General features: G+C 29.8%; 4 protein-coding genes across 6 annotated transcripts; 2 read left to right on the forward strand and 2 right to left on the reverse strand.

The window, feature by feature from the left end:
- The first annotated feature begins 1,662 nt into the window (after window positions 1-1,662).
- Window positions 1,663-3,149, forward strand: LOC122636720 (proline-rich protein 4-like). The gene is made up of 2 exons (XM_043828259.1): window positions 1,663-1,698; window positions 1,798-3,149. Exons 1-2 carry the CDS (start codon window positions 1,687-1,689, stop codon window positions 2,896-2,898), a joined length of 1,113 nt encoding a protein of 370 aa, XP_043684194.1. The 5' UTR covers window positions 1,663-1,686; the 3' UTR covers window positions 2,899-3,149.
- A 4,010-nt stretch (window positions 3,150-7,159) lies between these two features.
- On the reverse strand, window positions 7,160-8,694 carry LOC122636721 (proteasome subunit alpha type-5). The gene is made up of 3 exons (XM_043828260.1): window positions 8,548-8,694; window positions 7,596-8,156; window positions 7,160-7,508 (listed from the first exon to the last, which is right to left on the reverse strand). The coding sequence occupies exons 2-3, from the start codon at window positions 8,154-8,156 to the stop codon at window positions 7,341-7,343; spliced, it is 729 nt and encodes a 242-aa protein (XP_043684195.1). The 5' UTR covers window positions 8,548-8,694; the 3' UTR covers window positions 7,160-7,340.
- Window positions 8,695-9,089: 395 nt separating this feature from the next.
- On the forward strand, window positions 9,090-10,102 carry LOC122636722 (DNA-directed RNA polymerases I, II, and III subunit RPABC4). The gene is made up of 4 exons (XM_043828261.1): window positions 9,090-9,218; window positions 9,438-9,530; window positions 9,640-9,702; window positions 9,994-10,102. The coding sequence occupies exons 1-3, from the start codon at window positions 9,158-9,160 to the stop codon at window positions 9,660-9,662; spliced, it is 177 nt and encodes a 58-aa protein (XP_043684196.1). The 5' UTR covers window positions 9,090-9,157; the 3' UTR covers window positions 9,663-9,702; window positions 9,994-10,102.
- On the reverse strand, window positions 9,920-20,412 carry LOC122636719 (serine-protein kinase ATM). 3 transcript variants are annotated; one of them, XM_043828256.1, is made up of 18 exons: window positions 20,088-20,412; window positions 19,858-19,995; window positions 19,365-19,779; window positions 18,925-19,275; window positions 18,457-18,841; window positions 13,931-18,351; window positions 13,471-13,797; window positions 13,092-13,397; window positions 12,795-13,009; window positions 12,363-12,703; window positions 11,809-12,284; window positions 11,487-11,716; window positions 11,290-11,406; window positions 11,065-11,220; window positions 10,817-10,962; window positions 10,639-10,745; window positions 10,263-10,541; window positions 9,920-10,166 (listed from the first exon to the last, which is right to left on the reverse strand). In XM_043828256.1, the coding sequence occupies exons 1-18, from the start codon at window positions 20,163-20,165 to the stop codon at window positions 9,988-9,990; spliced, it is 8,667 nt and encodes a 2,888-aa protein (XP_043684191.1). In that variant the 5' UTR covers window positions 20,166-20,412; the 3' UTR covers window positions 9,920-9,987. The 3 variants fall into 3 exon arrangements, with proteins under 3 accessions (XP_043684191.1, XP_043684192.1, XP_043684193.1); XM_043828257.1 differs by having other exon boundaries at window positions 19,854-19,995; XM_043828258.1 differs by lacking the exons at window positions 9,920-10,166; window positions 10,263-10,541; window positions 10,639-10,745; window positions 10,817-10,962 and having other exon boundaries at window positions 11,099-11,220; window positions 11,282-11,406.
- Between the last annotated feature and the right edge of the window lie 469 nt (window positions 20,413-20,881).

A 20,881-nucleotide genomic window follows, 5' to 3' on the forward strand; every position in this document is an offset into this window, starting at 1 on the left:
TGTTAACAAATTTCTGCCGAAAGTTATTTTAATTACCTTTCACTTTTCTCTGATACTTAATACATTATCTTATCATTTTTTTTTTTTTTATTATATACAATTGTTTTATATCGTATCAATTAAATGTGAAATTTGACTGAAATTAATAAAACGTTTTAATCCTCGAGATAAATACACTAACTCAATTATGATTTTTATATACATATTTTTGTACTTTTTATCTCGTATAACGCTACGATCATTGACTCGTAAAACGCGTAAATACCATTGGACGTTAAAAACTTAATTCTCACTTTCCTCTCGAGATTCATACCATACATGTGTTACAACAACACATCCTTTTGATTATTATCAGATTATGTTTATCGTAAAACAAGTATGTGAGAGATGCATTTGCCAGCTCGTGCTTTTGATCGTGAGAGTGCAACTAAATGCACCGTAAATTTATAATTGTGGTAAAATCGACTTAATCGAAGAATCCTGTCAGAAAAAAAGAAAACAAATACAAAACAAAATTACATGATACGAAATGTGTAGTGCAAATTTTGTAAAAATTAAATTAAAGTATACAGTAAACTTTGAATGTAAAACTTTGAAATTGCATGCCATTATACATGATTAACATAATCTATTTTGGTATTAGAGAAAATTGTCTAAATTGAAATTAAAAATATTTGAGAAAAAATCTCTTGTGTGAGAAATAAGCGTAACGAGAAGGACGAAGGGCAAACGGATCGAAGTTCATTGCATTCGGATGCTCGAGCAGCGATTAATAGCTTGAAAATTACGAATTATCTTTAGCTAAGATCAAAATGGGTTCCGCTCATGCGACCGTATTAACATACAGCATTAGCTATTCGACATGCGAACAAGTACTACGTGTTCACCGTTTTACTCGGATTTCTGCATTTCTGTAGCAATTATGGCCGTGCTACTGCTGCTGCTGCTATCCGTATCCATTTCTTTCTTTCTTTTTTTGTTTTGTTTCATATGTTTTTCTTTTTTTCTTTCTCATCACGCGACAAAATCGAAATTATTATAAATCTATCACATGATCTATCACAGCGTATAGATGGACTTGAACAAATATTTTTTATATCGATCCGAATAGAAAGAGTAGGTCAATCCTTCTCTCAAGACGTGGAACACTGTCATGATTTTATATATATATATATACTTTCTTTTTTAGAAAATTAGAAATATATTTTCTAATTATAGTAAAGTCTAATTTAAAAAGGTATGATAAATTTTAAAAAGAAAAACTTGTGAGGTTTCTAAATATGATGATTTCTAATTTCTAAATATTTTTGTTAAAGGATAAAATTATATTTTTACATTTATATGAATGATCAGCAAAAAACGATGAAAGATATTATAAGGAATATATATACGATCTAATTGTTTTTTAAAGATTTGTTAAATATTTCGGACAAATTTCTAAATGACGAAATACGTAAGAGCGATAATCGATGCGTGTGGATGCTTCCGGTTTCACCGCGTAGCACTTTTTGCAAGTACATACAAAATAAGACGAGCGAACGTAACGCGATCGAGCGACTAGGTTGTGTACAGGGAAAGTTCTAAGGCATTGTACCGACGCATAGAGCGTAGTATATAAGGCAGAGATTAGAAAACGAAGCGGTTCAGTCGGTGGTGGTCCACGTTAAAAGACGTGCGAAATCGAGAATGAATTTGAAGGTAAGGAAGGAAAGTACATTTGTCGAGTCTAATCCTAAACTTATCAATATACTTATCGATATATATATGTATATATATATATCTTTTGTCTTCTGTCAGCTGGCAATTGTCTTAGCGACTTTAGTCGTATCGGCAAAATGTACCGAGGAAAAGGGAAAAAAAGTGTCAGTAGAACCTAAAGAATCGGAGCCATCGGAAGATTTAACAAGAGCCGAAAAGAAGACGGAAAAACGTGGTCTGGTGCATAGCTACGGTGACCTTGGTGGTGGAGGAGGAGGAGGAGGTGGTGGCGACGGAGGTGGTGGTGGATCCTATGATCATCACGAACAGGTGAAGACAGTAACGGTGGTGAAGAAAGTACCGGTACCTTACGAAGTAACGAAGCATGTGCCTTATCTGGTTGAAAAACACGTGCCTTACGAGGTGAAGGTCGGTGTACCACAGCCTTATACCGTTGAGAAACACGTCCCTTATCCAGTGAAAGTCTTTGTTAAGGTACCAGTACACGTACCTCAGCCGTATACCGTGGAGAAGAAGGTTCCATACGAAGTGAAGGTACCAGTGGATAAGCCCTATGAGGTGAAGGTTTACGTACCACAACCTTACACCGTAGAAAAACATATCCCAGTACCAGTCAAGATACCAGTACCACAGCCCTATACCGTTGAAAAACATGTACCTTTCCCAGTGAAAGTAAAGATACCAGTACCACAACCCTATCCGGTTGAAAAACCAGTCCCATACGAAGTCAAAGTACCTGTTGATAAGCCTTATCCAGTTCCAGTACCTAAACCTTATCCAGTACACGTTGAAAAACCTTATCCTGTACCTGTTGAAAAACCGGTGCCCTATGAAGTGAAAGTACCTGTTGACAAACCATATCCTGTCACCGTTGAAAAACCTTACCCTGTACCAGTCAAAGTACCAGTACCTCAACCTTATCCTGTTAATAAACCTGTACCTGTACCTGTTGAGAAACCTGTACCTTATCCAGTCAAAGTTCCAATCGACAAACCATATGTCGTTGAAAAGGAAGTACCTTATCCCGTCGAAAAGGAAGTACCTTATCCCGTGAAAGTTCCAGTTCCTGTACCTGTTCATGTTAAGGAGGAATCAGGAGGAGGATATGAAGGTTCAGAAGGTTATCAAGGTCATTCGGGAGGTTATGGTAGTTACGATTACTCCTCTCATCATGGCTGAATACCGAACTTCGTTTTCATTATTCTCCTTAACTTTACTATCCCCATTTCTTCAAAGTCAAAGAATTATATCCAAGAATTCTTTCGATAAAAAACTCGAGAATTCAATATGGATTTAACGTTCCAAAGAATAAATAAATTAATCAATTCGTCGAATAATAAGGGACAAAATACTTACTGTGAAGTATGCTTTATATACGAAATAAATGAACGATATAATATCTAATGAGATCAAGAAAGATTAGAAGAGACGCTTGAATATATTTTGTATGTCGAACATTTTAATAAATATTTTATCTACGTTGATGCCTTTACGTTCTTTTATATTTAATACATTCCCTGCAACAAAGATTATGATATAAATTATATAATAATAGCAACAATAACAATAATAATTATAATAATAATAATAATAATAACAATAATAATAATAATAATAGTAGTAGTAATAATAATAATAATAGAAAAAATGATGAAACTTCCGGCACAAAGATAAATCGAACTTTCGAGTTGGATTTGAAAAGACGTTTCATGGCAGACGAGTAGAGCCGAAGAAAGTATCACTTTCTCCTCTATTGAAAGAATAGCAACAGCATCTATGCACACGTATACATACGTACATATAAAAATACATATTCGAAGAGTCATACTCGAATGCTCGTAATATATACATCGGCTATAATTATGAACAAACTGGAACCTAAGATCGCATCTCGTCGATTTCCTTTTGTCGAGATATGCAAATCGTTAGATTTTCATAACATATAAGTGAAAGTAGATCGATTATTTATCTGTATGTATTTCATCGCTCGAAAGGTGACAGTAAGACTTATTTCGAACGTTTAACACTTTGCATAGACTCGTAACGTATATTTATGTTTCTATTCATATCTAATGATCGTGATTTGTAACTATATAATTCGTCTTTAGAATTAAATGTAATTGATATTAATTGAAATTAACAGGTGAAATATTACTTTGAAAATTGTTAAAATAAAATGTAAACGTGGCCGATATCATTTATCTAATACTTATCTAATGTCTCATTTTTATTTGATAAATTTAATTTTGATGGATCCTTTTTTTAAACTAATTTTATAATATTAACTGATATAATTAACATATGTATACATGGACATTAATGTGTTGAGAGAAGCACATCATTTTTTCTAATACTCTTTTATAAAAATCAAAAATTATAAAATGAAAAGAACGTTATTATTTGATTTATGTTGATATTCTATAATATAATTTTTCCAAACAGAACATTATATATACTAAATAATATGTAATACAATTTTTATCTTATATCGTAATATATGTACATATATATATATATATATATATATAATAAAATAATATATATACGTATAATTTATACTAAATATAATATTTTATTTACCAAAAATTAATTCAGATAGTTTTTATAAAAAAAATAAATAGATTTTTAACACACACATACATACGCATCAGTTACATGATATTTAGAGAGTCAATGATTGTCACAAGTAATATTTTGACGTAATCGAAGATAGAACGCAATTACGAAAGTGAAAGATAAAAACGAATCCCGATTAAGGAATCGACTCTCCCGCTAAATTATCGAATTAATTTCTTCTTACATCTTGTAACTCGTCGTTGGAAAACGAAATATTTTTTCAGTACGGTATCCGTGAGTAGTAGAAGCGAATGAACGCTTTTGTGAAAGTGAAAAAAATCGCGACGATTCCACCATGCGTAAATTATAGCCGTGTGCGAACTCTTTCCTAGCTCGTTCTCGGTATATCGTTCGCTTCCGCTTTTCTACATTGAGTCTCAGTAATAACTAGGAAGAAACTTTCTCATTTAAGTTTTATCCTATGAATTTTATTTATATAAATAGATATTTTCACAAAACTATCTATTAACTAATATCTATGTACTAAGCTAATAATAATAATGATGACGATGATGATGATGATGATGATGATAATAATAATAATAATAATAATAATTTCAGCTACCAATATAAAATACTTAATATATTACAGTAGATCTAATTATTATAATATAATTAATATAAATAATATAAGTAACCAATACTGTTAACTATTAATACTTCACATGTATCATTTAAAAGTAGTTTAACTTTTAGTTAATGACTCTAAAAAGAGAATAATTCAACGTGTTTACGACAAGCATAGTAAGTCAATGACTCGATCCATAGTGAAAGCAAGGTAGTAATGGCATGTTCAAAATTGTCCAGATCGTTTTGCGCCTCTTGAACGTTCTCGCAATAAAAGACAGATAACGGTCTTAATTGCGATCGTAAACGACATTGCTCGCTTTAACTCTCCCTTTTCTAATCGTCTCGAATCACGCTTGTTTTCCAACTAAGACGTTCCTGTTCGATATTTCAAAAAAAAAAAGGGGGGGGGGGAATATTCTTATTAAAGAATCAATAATAAACGATTTTAGCTTTCGTTTGGTTAAAAAGATCAAACTTTTGCTTGTTTGACTGAGAAAGGATGCATTGAAAGAAAGAAAAAGATAGATAGATCTGAGATATAATAAGAAAGAGAGAGGAAGAGAAAGAAAGATGAAGAGGGTGGTGAGAAGCTTAACGTCCTTATCCAAGTCGATAAATGGTGGTGGTGTCAGTGGCGTGAAGCGAAGGCAATTATCGTAGCGAAAGTTGAACGCAATGGAGAGGAGGTCGGGCAAGGATGGATTCGGGTCGGGGTAACGGCGTTGCTGCTCCAGGATCGGGTGTGAGGTCGAGTGTTTGGCGTCTGATATGACAGGGTTAGCTCCCTAGGGATTCTCAGAGACTCAAATGGGACTATCCTCCCTACCCCCTGTCCTTCTCTCTCTCTCTCCTCGTCGCAGTTAATTACAGAGTCCTTCTACCAGAGAGTTCGACCTTCTCCATTTCCTTCCTTCCGTCTATGCTAGCTATGAGGGAGAGGGAGAGAGAGAGATAAATAGATAGAAGGAAGCTTTTCTTTGATCATCTATTCTCCTTCTTCTTCGTCTTCTCCTCTTCTAAGTTTCATTTTTAAAGATACAAAATGAAAGTTTTAATTAACAGTCAAACTCGAAATATCTTCATCCTATCTATCATCTTTATTGGTTTTATCATTTTAACATGAAATTCTTACAAACTCTAATTCCTATTTGACTATATTTCCTGTAAAATTTCTCACGTGTATACACTTCGTATGACGGTCGATTCATTTCTGACAGTAATATCAGACTAGAAGTTTAGTGCGCATGACACGTTTTCAACAGAGAATGACAGAGAGTTACAGGAGATATGTACGTATTTTAAGAGAGTCTACCACGATGAATGGCCGGCGAGAGAGGGATTCCCCCGTGGGAATCCGAGCGAGCGAATCGTACTGGGATTGAACGCTCGAAATGGAATAATATCCAATAATCCGGGAGCCAAGGGATAAAAAGGGAGGACGTTTTATCGGGACATCGCAGCGGCGTACCGAGTGTTCACTGTGCTTCCACCCATTTTCGTCGAGCTCTCTCACTTTACTCGTCTTCTCTACCTTTCTCCTACCTCACAACCCATTCTATCTGTCTATCTCTCTCTCTCTCTCTCGCTCGCTCACTTTAGTTCCCTTGTCTCTTGCAAACCGAGCAAAATTAATTATTGATTTCGGATACGCGCATTCACAGCAGGCGCTTTTAATCGAAACCAAACCACCCATCGCGACGGCATACCTATACCTACCTACCCTACCTCTTCTCTTTCATGCGAATCCATCTCTCCAAATTTCACTGGGATATATCGGACATCGGTTTTTGCTCAAAACTTTTCTCTGTGATAAAACTCTACTCGTCAATATCGTTCTCAAATTTAATGTAATATTGAAACATTTTTTTCCACGAATAAGTAAGATCTTTCTTCTTCGTCGCTTGAAACAAATATTATTCTTACGAAGATTTACAGTTGAGAAAAAAGATGTTTTGAATTGAAACATGTTGACGATAATAAACATTTATTATTTTATCAAAGATATAGGAGATTGGAGAGAAAATTAGGATGGTATTATTCGTTTATGGATACTGATGATCTAAGGACAGGATTACTGCTATCGGATCTGGATTTCATAGAGTCTTCTCTCGATGTTGGTAAATCGTCGATCAACTAGATAAAATAATATGAACGATTTATTTTACGAATTAAGCAAATATTAGAGTAAAGTATATAATGGAAGTAGGAAAACAAGGATGTGGAATATTTCTTTGTTAAGAAAAAGAAAGTACGCTTATTCGATCCTCTTCTTATATTAATCTTCTCGAAAAAGAAAAAAAAGTTATATAAGAAAACTTTGCTTAGCATAGAAACACACATACCAGATGTAAACTGTAAATACAACTTGTAGCATTACTTGCATAAAAATGCATTTCTTCCAACTCGTAACAATTTGTTAATATATTTTAAGTATCTTATGCAATGTCTTTAATCACCTCTTGCAACTCTGCCTTAGTAAACATGTGAAACAGTTGTCCTGGTGTCATTGTCATCACCTCGATGTTAGTGTCGTTTAATTTTTCTTCCATAACTTGCTTCAGTATTGTTAGTGCTGCCTTTGTTGCTTCTTTCAATGTCATAGACTGTGAAGTAAACAGAAATATAATGAGATTTAATGTAAATTGATATTTTGTATGCATGAATAAGCTAGTTAATAAGTAATTTCCAACCTTATGATATACTTCTTGAAGATTTTGTTGGGCACCTTCGCTTCCAGAACCAATAGCCTTCGCATCGAATTGAACAAAGGTTCCAGATGGATCCATGTGATACAATTGTGGCCCTTTCTCGTCTATACCCGCGAATAACATTGCTACTCCAAAAGGTCTAGACATTGCACTTCCATCGTCATCGCTATCTCCAAATTGTATAGCTAAGTTCGACACAGCTTGAGCCGTCGATTCCACTGTCATTCTTTCGTTGTAAACAAACCAATGATTTTGGCATTCGACACGAGCACGATCTATCATGGTCCTAGAATCAGCCATCAAACCAGATGCCGCGCAACCTATATGCTTATCTATTTCAACAATTTTTTCTACTGTCGTTGGTTCCATTAATGGAGAAGTTATACGTTTCTCAACAGCCAAGATTACACCTTCATTTGTGGCAATTCCAATTGCTGTAGAACCAAGTTTTATAGCTTCAATAGCATACTCAACCTGAAATAATCTCCCTTCTGGAGAAAATGTATTTACACCGCGATCATACTCAGAACGTGTAAGGAACATCTGAAAAAAAATAATATTAATTAAAAACTCTGTTAAAATGTATCATTTATAAACAGAAATTTAATTTAAAACTGAAGTCTTTATATTTTCATTGGTATAAAAAGTGTAATTTAGTATAAAAGTGAGGTTAATCAATACTATAACTACATAAACAATAAAATTATTCGATCATAACAAATGTTGTATTATCATTTTGACAATAATTATATTAAAATAAATATAAATATATAAATAACGTTATAATTAAAATGTAAGAATTATAAATAAAATATTATGAATTAGGTTAATGGAGAATGACAGGGCAAAATGAAAATGACTATTACTCCGTTGAAACGAATCGGAAAAGTGATGAATATACTTTCAATTATTTATGTTATTTAATGCTATTTACCGTTATAAATATTACACTTTTATATTAAAAAATAAACTGAATACACTTCACAATCAAATTGTCACGAACGCTAGTTACTACCAGTTACCGAAGCAATGAGTTGAATAAAATGGCGGGGATGAATTTCAGTATCGTCTCTTTAACATTAAGTACCCTGCTGAAATAATCCAATTAAATTTATTTGATTTCAAATTTAATACTTTTATTTTATTAAAAATTTTATTTTATTTTATTTTATTTAAAAATATAATTAAATCATATAACAATATTATATTTCAATAATATGCTTTCATTATATTCATCAACATCTTTTTTAGGTATATATCACCATACTAGTAATAAAATTGATAAATAATAATATTATTCATTTAGATATTAATTATTTATTGTCTCATTCTAAATTAAAGAATAATATATTTAATAAACATATTCAATAACTATTGTTACGTACGTTCGATAAAATATATCAATCAGATCATTGAAATACTTTTAATACATATTGTAGTCGCTAGGTGTGTTACTATCGCGATTATATACAACAACACATGATTTGTGCAGTTTAAAGTTGCAGAACTTTAGGTTACCTCCTGTCGACAAGAGATAACTCGTAATGGAATCCAGTAGCAAAACTGAATCCACTCCTAAACAAGCAATGGTGTATATTTGTGGAGGTATATTATGTGCATATGTATATATATATATATTTATATTTTATATATATTTCATTAATTTTTTTCATAAATACTAGCTAGAAACATTCTTAATACTTTTGCCATAAAGCAATTTTTATTGTTATGTTGATTGTTTTTATTATTTATTGGTCATAAAAGTGAAATAGAAATATTTATTTATTATTATATTATAACAGCAGTAATAATTTATGTTTATAGAATGCCATCATGATAATGAAATTCGTCCTAGAGATCCTATTCGATGCAGAGAATGTGGCTACAGAATTATGTACAAGAAACGTACTAAACGATGTATCCTTTTTCGTTATTATCTAAAGAAAAATTATCTAAAAAAAAATATTATCTAAAGAAAATGAATTTATGTTAATGATATTATTTTTTCCTTAATAGCTGATTTTAGTGGTCGTGTTTGACGCACGTTGATTACTGTATAACATAAAGTATCACATTACAATATATAAGTGTAAGCATTAAATTTAATGTTTTATAAAAAAAAATAATTTATTTATTATTGATTTATAAATAGCTAATAATAATGTGTTTTTACTATAAATTATCATATACTTCATTAGAAACCTTAACTTAATCGCCATTAAACTTTAGATGGTTAACCTCCTATTGTAAAGATTACTTACTAAATTAAATGTAGAACTATGTTTGTAATACTATGACAAAAAATGTTTGTAATACTATTGAATAAAAAAATATTTTTTTTTATTTAACAAATAATAATTAAATTTCATAAAACTTATAGATATGGTTGCCACCCACAAAATAAACGACACAAATTAAACGGATCACGTGCTTGTTGTATAAGTTGTTCAACTTGGCCAGGTACACTAAATACTAAACCTTCTTCTATACCTTGCAATTTCTGTTCTATCCTTAAGAGTGCCCTTTCTGCAGTTTTATTTGTTTCACTATGAACTATTAAAAAAAAGACAATTTATTAGAAGAATATATTTTACTGTTACAAATGTAATTAATGAATATATATTTATAGAAATAAAATTCGTCTCATACCTTCATCACCTTCAGAAGACATTGCCGTATTACCGGTTTGAAAAGTATATGCTTTTGCAGGAGTTATAGCCCACGTAAATAGAGGGTCATAAAGAAGTACTTGAAGCAATGTTATAATTATTTGTCTTTCATTTCGTAATACTGTCAATATTTCTTCACACCCTCTTCTCATAATACCTTCCACGCCTGAGATTCCCATTGCAGCTTCAATATCTCTTGTGAGACGGAATGGTATAGTTTCAGGTAGTGGTAAGACCTTACCTTGTTCAAATGCTATGCCTGTTTCAAATTTCGATCAATTTGTTACAATTGTACATATTGTACAATTCATTCTATAGTGTATTTTCATATACTATGTAATGCGTATAATTCTTACCAAAATCTATATGAATCACTTCTGCAGTCAGCTGATCCATTAATATATTACCAAGATGTCTATCTCCTAAACCTAATATATACCCTGCTATAGAAGTTGTTGCTACACTGGAGAAATAAATTATAATATTTTATTAATAATAAATAAACAAACTTTGTAATATTAAAAATCTATTTACCTGCGTGTATAAGCTAATCGTTTCTCATACCACGTTTCAGGCGATGGATATTTCTCAATAAAGAAATGATGAAAAGCTGGACGCATATGTTTACAGCATTCTAAAAACTGTTGCAGTTTGACATCATTTGATTTCTTAGAAACTTCCTAAAATTGTATACGTGATTATTATTTATTTTCAAAAATGAAACGTATGTAATACGAAATATTCATGCATATATGTAAATATGAAATACTCAATAATCTTACTTCCATCTTTTTTCTACATATTAATGCAGTATAATCGTTTGGATTATATTTTTTATGAACACCAGAAATTCCATCGGTACCTATCAATATAGTTGCAATAGGCATTGTATTATGGCACCATTCTAATATACCTGATCTTTGTGTTAACGGTACTACCTGAATAATAATACATATATACATACATATAATAAAGGTTCGTATTAAATATAATACATACATTTTTACCTTGTATGTTCTAATTTTCAATTTACGTCGTTTCGCTTCTTTACTCATTTCAAAAAGTCTATTCATTACATTAAAAACTTGTTGCATCACAGCATCTTGTCGTAAATCATCTTTTCCCTGTAATAAGAATAGTTTAATCATTAATAATACTTTTAGGTGTATGCAGTTTACATGTGTATTTCATATTTAAGTACAACCTTCAATAATTGTTCTCTTTGTATCCCATCACTGCCAATACAAATGATCTTTTTGGGAGCATTCACACCTCCAACATTCTCATAAGTATCAAAGTATTTAACAATAGTAATTATATCATTATAATTTCCATTGCATTTAACATTAATGGCTAAAGTAGGTACAAATATATTAGAAAAATCTTTGATCTTTAAAATTCTTTGACCAATAGGTATTTTATATGATGTACCACCTGTATATATAATTATAAATGCTAATTAGAAAAGAATATTAATTCTTGAGCTTTATTTTATATAGTTTGAAATTGAAAAAAGATATACTTACGTTTACTTTTATCATTAGTTTCATAATTAGCTAGCATTACCAAAGAGTAAGATAATATCTCCATTTCTTGAATAATGCAAGATACTTTCGACGAAGTTAATTGTTTTAGAAGCCTTTTAGCGCCCAATATTCTGGGTTCTTCTTCTAATTTTTTATTTTTTTTAGTTTTAAGAAATTCATAATCACCATATAAATTTTTTAATGCCAATAGCACAGGTAACGTATGATGTGGATGATCCAATGCACAACGCTCTAATGTTTTATTTATTTTGACAGAAAATTCATCAGATACGTTATTCATGTGTGCTGCCAATTGTGGTACGAGTGGTAAAAATTTATACGATGGTATCTTATCTAAATTTTCTTCTAGTAATTTATTTACTTCTTTATTCTTTGCATTCTCAAGCCAAAGAGCTATCAATCGGAATACTAACAGATTGTAATCTTCACTCTGATATAATGTTAGTAAATAATATCTAAAAAGAAAAAGAGAGAATAGTCAAACTTTAATCTTCACACACACAATATTTCAAGAAATAATTTTTTATACATACCGTACTGCTATTAAAAGATAGTTGTTTTTTTCCTTTTCAATATTTTGTAGTTCAGCAGTATCATTCGTATTTTGTTTTTGACTAAGTATCACTGCTCTTTTAATATCTGTGTCTTGTAATGTCGAATCATATTTGACAACACTACATGAATATTCTACACATTTCTTCAAACTTTTAAATTGTGGAGATTTCATATACATTTTAACATGTTCAAATTGAGCATCTGCAAATCTAGCCAAAGCGACTTGTGTGTCATGTACATTTTTAATAACATCAAACGTTTTGTTTTTTATCGACTTACTTATTTTTATTGATTCTTGATAGTAATTTTCTATGACAGTCTATAAATTAGAAATATTGTTAACATATTTTATTAACTTAACATATTTTATTTTCATTACTATAAATTCAGAATATAATCTTGATCATTACCTGAGGATTTTCAGATTTTGTTTCAGCCATCCAATTTCCATAAATACGAAGAACGCGGGCTTGCAAAACTGGATCTATAGATTTTCTATGAATTAATTTACGTAAAAGGTATCGACTGATTTCATAATCATTCCTCTTCCATGCCAATAAGGATTCTTGATAATCCAACAAATCTATAAATTTTGAAGGTACTTCATTCTGTTTTGCTAAGGTACCTAATAAGAAAGAAAGAAAAACGTATAAATAACACATAGCACTTCTAATAATATAAGTAATTATTATACATCTCATATATACCTAATGCACGTGCAGCTATTTGTAAATGTCCTTGATTTCGCGCAATTTCAGCAATTTTTATATGCGTGTCAACGAGTTCATTTTTGATAATAGAATTATTACATAATGTATCATTTATTTGATACATAATAGATCTCTGCGTTAAGATTGGCTCAGTGTATTGAAATTCGTTAAAATTTGTGATATCACATTGCTGCCACTTTCGCAGAACTTTAGAATAATCCTCAGGTTTTGTTAAACATAGTTCTTCTATTTCGGAAAGCATTTGAAGTTGTGTTAACTTCCCATAAATTTCTTTATTATACTCTGCAATATAAATTTGTTAAATTATAAAATATAAGATTTAAAAGATTGCATATATATTGCTATGATTTCTTACCTAAATTAATATTAGATAGAGCTTTCATTATACACACTCGTGCACACTTAATTGCATTTTTGACACCCAATTCATCTTTTTCGTGAAAACATCTTAATGCATAGAAGTGATATAAATAATAGTCAGATTCGGATAGTTTTAATTTCATATTGTTTCCACATAGAGATTGCATAATTTGAGGAAATATTGGTATATCCCAATTACTAAGTCGCCATGCACATTCCAATTGAACATCATTACTCATTTCTTTGGTAGACGTACTCATTGTAGATATATAATGTCCTAATAAATAATGAAATCCTAATTGTTGCAATGCATCGATCATCTCTATAATATAAATTAAATGGTTGATTAGTAAAAATCATTTGATAATATTATACACACACATATTGTATATGCATATATATATATATATATATATATATATATATATATATATATATATATGCAATTGGAGTACCTTCAATAGCTGTTTTATTGCCAGAAGATAGTTCTATATCTTTTATTAGTAACACTTTATCCCACTCATGCATTTGTATGTAGTATTGAACACGAGAGAAACTATCTTGTAAATGTGAAGAGCCACAACCACGAATAGCATCTGGATCACCAATTTTGGAGGAAGCATCTCTAAGAATATTTTGTAACGTTCTTCCAAGTACAGGGTCACATTCATAGGCATAATCAATTTTGGTAACTGTACTAAAATCACGAGGTTCTATCAATAATGATTCACAAGATAGTTCTGCGTAAAGGAAAGCAGTAAAATATGCCGAACAATATTGAGCAGCTTTGGCTATGTATACAAAGTCCAATTCTAAAGGAATATTTTCAACTGCTTGTGTCCTAATAAAATTGACTAAGTTCAACATAAAATATACTATATTACGATCACAATGTACAATGTATTGCGATGAATGGAGTAAACCATGAATAGACTGATTCTTATCATTGAAATGAAAAAAGAAAAATCCGTTAATACGATGAGATACTGTGATTGCTAATTCTTTATTAATATACATTATTAGAAATATGATTCTCGGTAGTATTAATTCGCACATTTCTATGCTTAATTTGCAAACAGGTATTAAATCTTCAAGGTAATAGCCAGAAAAACATTCAATGATATTGCATGTGATTTGTACGATCCATTCAGCGTAAGGAATATTTGATGTCTCTATCCAAATTGAATTATCCTTCTTAATATATTTATCACAAGCAATTTGATCAAGGGTTATTTTATTCTTGTTAAGAGTTTTTACTTCGTGTATAAATGGACGTATATAATCTAAACGTAACGGAGATCTTGAACAATCAATTAACACTTGTTGTATTGCTTTAAAGTTCTTTTTATCTAAAATTTGTTGTCCCCATATAGATGATAGTATCATATCTAAAGCATTAGCACTAGCTGTACGAAGTTTGATGTTATTATCAATTAAAAATTCTGTTAGTAATGTTATTATCTCGTACGTTAACATATTGCTTATGTCTGCATTCTGCTTTAGACAACTTTTTTTATTATAAAGAATTGTTGTTCCTAGATCAATAGGACCTAATTGTCCCAGACATTTTGTAGCTTCTATCGAAGTGGCTTGATTAGATCTTTTAATGATCTCCAGTAATCTACATATCAATTGATGTAGTAAATTATAATTTTGCATAGAACTATTGTCCAGTTTATTGTACAATTCTTGTAACTCGTTTCTTCTAGTTAATAATTGAAGCTTCAAATATGCTACACTTTCCATATTACAGTTTACAATCTTTTGATTTGTCGCATTTAGAAAGTGTTGAATCTCTTCCTCCAAATTATACTTTTTTCCATCTTTATATTTCAGAGAATTATATACGTTCAATATTCGTTGAAATTTTGGTAGATTAGGAAATGTATTTAATTTTGCTATTGCATTACTAAACAATTCATTCTGTTCAATTATCAAGTACTCAAGTAGCTCTATGGCAATAGGTGTTTTCTCCAATTGAGCAACAGGAACTAACATGGTAACGTAATAATTCAAATGTTTTTCAATTTCTGCATGTCGTTCAGGTAAAATATATTTCAGGAATATTTGAAAATATTTGCAGGCTGTTTCCGATAGTATATCATTTTTATCTTTGATAAAATGAATTAAATTATAACTAATTTCTCTGATAAGATATATCGATATTGAATCGAAATAATTAAATTTCGATCCTTCCATTATAATAGTACAAAAATAGATATACTGATGTAAAGCCTTTAACTTGTGTTCGGTAAATTTCATGTCATAAATATTGTTTACTAGATTCATCAATATTTTCTGTAATTTATTTATTCCTTTGGTTGCCAAATAATATTGCAATGATTTAGAGGAAATAAAATGTTCTTCTATATATTGTAGACAATCATTCGCATCAGTTTTACTCAAAACAGGTGGATTAGCATATGGAAATTTATATTGTAATTGAAACATTTGATGAAAATGTTTCTCATCGTGCAATCTCATAATAATATTTACAATAATTTTGTCAAAATTAGTTTTAAATAGATTAGAAAAAGTATCGATTGTTTCAAAGTTCTCTTGATTTAACATCAGTTCATGAAGCAGATCATCTGCGCGTTTAGCATCGATAGAATTTTTTTGAGTCCTTTGACAAATCAAAGAAAGTAACCATGATAAGACTTGTGCAAAAATATTTTTAAAAACATCATTGAAGTTATATCCAACATAAGTACAAAGTTGTTTTGCATTCGTGATATTGAAATTCTGGATCTCAGTAAACACTATAGTATTAATATGTGTTTTATAAAATTCTTCTTGAGATTCACATTGAGTCATTTCCCATGGAAATGTTCGCATGGTATGATTCATCTTCAACCAGTACGACAACATATGAGCCAGATTATCTTCATTAGATAGCACATGTTCCGATTGCTTTCTTATACTATGCAATAATTTTTGTACTGTTTTTAATTTTACTTGTTTATTCTCCACCAATTGTAATATTGCTACTAAAGCATTGCTTTGAAGCGTACTAGAAGTACAAATAATAGTTGCAAATATTAACAATGCGCTCGCTGTTCTAGTTTCTATTTCATCCGTTTCGTTATTATAACTTTTTTTTTCAATGGATAGTAAATTAATAGCAGCATTTTCCAATTTCTCAAAAAAGGAAATTTTCCTTTCATACTCTATACATTTTGAAAAATATAATTTTTGCATACATTTAATTGCTTTTAATCGTAATATATGAAGAGGATTCTGCATATACGTTAATGAATTTTCAATAACAAACCATAATTTGTACTGACACTGAGTATACTGTTTATGCCTCATTAATAATGGTTTAATTTCAATAATTCTTGCAAGACATTCCAAGAAATCAATATGTACGATTGGTCCAAATTTCTTATTATTAAGAAGCTTACAAAAATTAAAGATGGTACTCATTATTACAGTTAGATCATAATCATAACTGGCAGTATATTCGATAAAATAAGGTAGAATTTTGAGTACGTATCGTACATATTTTTCATCTTCTTTACATTTTTGGAATAAATCCAATAGAAATAAAACTGGAGCATCTTTATACTTTTCATGTAGCATCTCTTTGTCATATTGTGTGAATGACTCCAGCACTATCATTGCCATTTTGAAGTCTATTACAAATGACAAATCATAATTATCAGTGGTCATCAGATTGCTCATTAAATCCAGTTGAATTTTTGGTCTTTCTTTTCCTGTATTCATGCAACAAAATAATGTCAAAGTTTTTATAGTTTTTATTCTGATAGTATTCAGGCTACATATATCATTGTTCTTGTAATTTACTTGGTCATCGTTGGAATGTTTATTTTTATTTTGAAATATATCAAAATTATCGTTGTAACGGCGAATTTCGTGATAGGTGAAATTGTTGTCATCTTCAATATTAAGTAAATCAAATAAATTTCGTAATATCTCTGCAGTCGACAAAGAAATAATGATCTTTGTCATATCTGTATATGCAGAACAAAACGTTTTGTATAAAATTAGAAGTGCTTTAGTTATATCGATGAGATATTTATGATTATTTTTGGACAATTTAATGTTTTCTAATAAGCTATAAGCATGCTGCAAACAATCGTTTATTAGACACATAATAAAATGAATTTCGGTATCTTCCATGAGTATATTCATTTTTTTCACAGTAGTCGCAACTTTACCTGCAAGTGTAATTTTCATTATTATCGTTCGTATATCATTGTTTTCATTCTTTTTATCGATAATATCATATAAATACTTTTTTAAAATTACAAGAATATCTTTCAAATCTATTATATTTACGTTTGCTTTAGCAAGCGACTCTTGTAAATGTTCTTGCGAATCAACAGTCTCTGTTGTTACCATTGTGAATAAATTAATTTGAAATGTTAATGCTAAATTGCATGTTTCTATATTTTTATAAGATAAGGATTGTGGAGAGTCGTATAGAAATTCCTGTAAATAGGAATCTTCACGAATAGGTAAAGTTAATCCAGATGTTTTAAATGTTGTATTATTTTCATGAAAGAATTTCACTGGAATACCAATCAATATATTACACAAACTTTCAATGAATATTGTCGAAGGAACTTTAAACCATGGAGTGTTTAATAACCACTCTATGAAATGTAATTTAACAGAACGCGTATTTAACATTGACGAATGTAAATTTGTATTAAACATTGGTACGTCATCCGGTAGAGGTGTATTTTCGCAACATAGTATTAATGTTTTTAAACTGTTAGGAGACCATCTGATTGTTTGAGACATATATAAAGCAAAAAGTGAATTTGTATTTCTCATCTTTCCATATTTTATGAAACACTGAGCAAGTCTATGTGCAGAGATCTCACTTTGATTGGTATTAAGAGATCTGTAAAATAAATAATAAAAAGGTATGTAACAATATCTGATACAAGTATTACTCTACATTCAATTATATAAATGATTTATTTAATATAATACAATAATTAAATACCTTAAAAGATTATCCCATATGTTATACCAATGCACATTGTATCTTTCAGGAATATTCAAAAATAATTGTCCTATTTCCATAAGAACAGTACATAAGTTATACAAACTGTCTATAACTTTAACATGTTTAGACGATTGCGTTAAATAAGTATCCAATATTTTTAAAAGAGATATAAAATCATCCGATTGTATTCTTTTAGGATATTTTGCAAAGAGTACTGTTAATATTTGAATCATGGGCCATGCTTCCTCTACATCATCACGATCTATCATATCAATTGGACTACTAATGGAAATGCATCTTCGTTTGACCGGTTGTGAATAAAGTTCGGTAGAATTACACAATCCCCAAATAGTACCAGGGTTTTGAAGCACTTGATTGAATACTTTAGAAAAATTATACAAAATGATTAGTTTATATTAAGCAATATAATATATACAATTTTATTGTAAATAAATAAAGAAATACCTTCGCTTGCAAATTGCAAAAAAGGTTTGGATAATATTCCTTTCTTAGAATCTTTCAAAATTATTTCATACATGCTTCTAAGTATACTATTCCATGTAGACCAATTACAAGCAAACGCTCCATCATTTTCTTGATGAACTCCTTCAGGATGATGAATTTGTACAAATAGTAGCATGAACTTATATTTTTCATCATAGCTATTTAAACCAAATATCTTTGGCAAAATATCTTCACTAAATTGACAAAGCATTATTCTATTTTCAGTTGCGATTTGATGACACACTGTATTAGTCAATTTGTAAGCAGACTCTTCTATTTGTTCAAAAATTTTAGAATCTGATAAAATACTTGCTGAAATAGTAAATAATAATAAATAATATTAAATACAATGCAGAAACAAATTTTATATTTAAAAAGTTATTAATGATACAAGATATTACCTAAAAATGGTAATAATTTTTTAACTTCTAATAATATATTCGAATGCATATATGCATATTGTATTATCATTTCAATAGTATCTATTAGAGTACATTTGTTGATAGATGCAAATGCATCCTTATACAAATTGACACATGCTGTTAATAATTCTTTCCATTGCTCTGGAGATATATTTATTTGGTATAACCGAACTGGAATTATATAAGTAATTAATATATTCAAGTAAGTATTGCAATAAGACAAATATTTTCTATTCTGCAATATCTCAAGCACCCGTTGTATTAAACCATTGCATTTTAAAGTCAATGTTCTGGATTCATGAGAATAACGTATCGTATTTAATAAAACATTACAAATGTTTTCTCTTTTCATATCAGTTTTATTCATATCTTTCGTAGCAAATCTATCAGCTTCCTATAGAAAAAAAGAAAAAGGACAAACACAATACGATACAAATACGTCAAAATAATTACGAGCAAATGTAGTACCTACGTATAAAATTAGTTTATGTATGATAGTAAAAATGTTCCACCAACTGACAGTTGCATCGTTGTTATCTTCAGAATATTTACTTATTTCATTAATTATCTCTTTACTCCCATAGAGTTCCAATAATAGCGAAATACATTTCTAAATATAAAGAAGAAAAATCTTGTACATCTTTGTTATATATGTTTTCAAAAGATACAATAGTTTCAAAAGATACAATCAGTTTGCTTTACCCTTTTTTCTGTTACTTTCGTACTATCAGCAAGTTGAGCAATTGTAATTACTTTTTCCAAAACACGCGACATTTTCATTACACGTTAATGAAGAATCACATCTCAGAAACTATTTTGACAAAGAGAACAATCACATTGAAAAACTCAATAGTTCAGTACGCACGCTTTTGTAATCGCGCTCTTACTTAGATCTGACGTTAGTTACTTTTTAATCGATCACAATCGAAAAAATTAATTTATTATCGTTAATGTTTCAAATTAAATATGATAAAAATATATTCGAATAATACCAAATATAAACAAAACAAAAAGTAAAATAATACAATATTTCTTTATAATAATGTTTCTAACTTCATGTTGAACTAGAAAAAATAAGGAATAACAATTTTCCAAGAAAATATTCTTTACTCCAATCTATATTTAATATTTTTCATTCAAATAATTCTTTTATCGTATATTTATACAAAATAATTAAAAGAGAGAGAAGGAAGGGGGAGAGAGAGACAAAGAGAGAGAGACATAAAGTAATTTAAATTTAAAAATTATAGAAAAATCTAATTCGCGTACGTTATTGGTTGAAACAAGATACAAGAAGGTAGTTTCTTAGCGTTGCCATTGGTTGTTAAAAACGATTGTTTACTCATCGACCAATAGGAAGAAAATACAAAGAATTATTTGAATTTCCATCGAAATTAAAATAATTGTTTTAAAGATTAATCAAATGATTACACGTATGAATGTAAACCAATCATATAGTTTTTAGAAAAAATTAGTTTCAGTACTGGAAACAGAGG

Source organism: Vespula pensylvanica, chromosome 23, assembly GCF_014466175.1.
Source record: "Vespula pensylvanica isolate Volc-1 chromosome 23, ASM1446617v1, whole genome shotgun sequence".
Taxonomy (NCBI): domain Eukaryota; kingdom Metazoa; phylum Arthropoda; class Insecta; order Hymenoptera; family Vespidae; genus Vespula; species Vespula pensylvanica.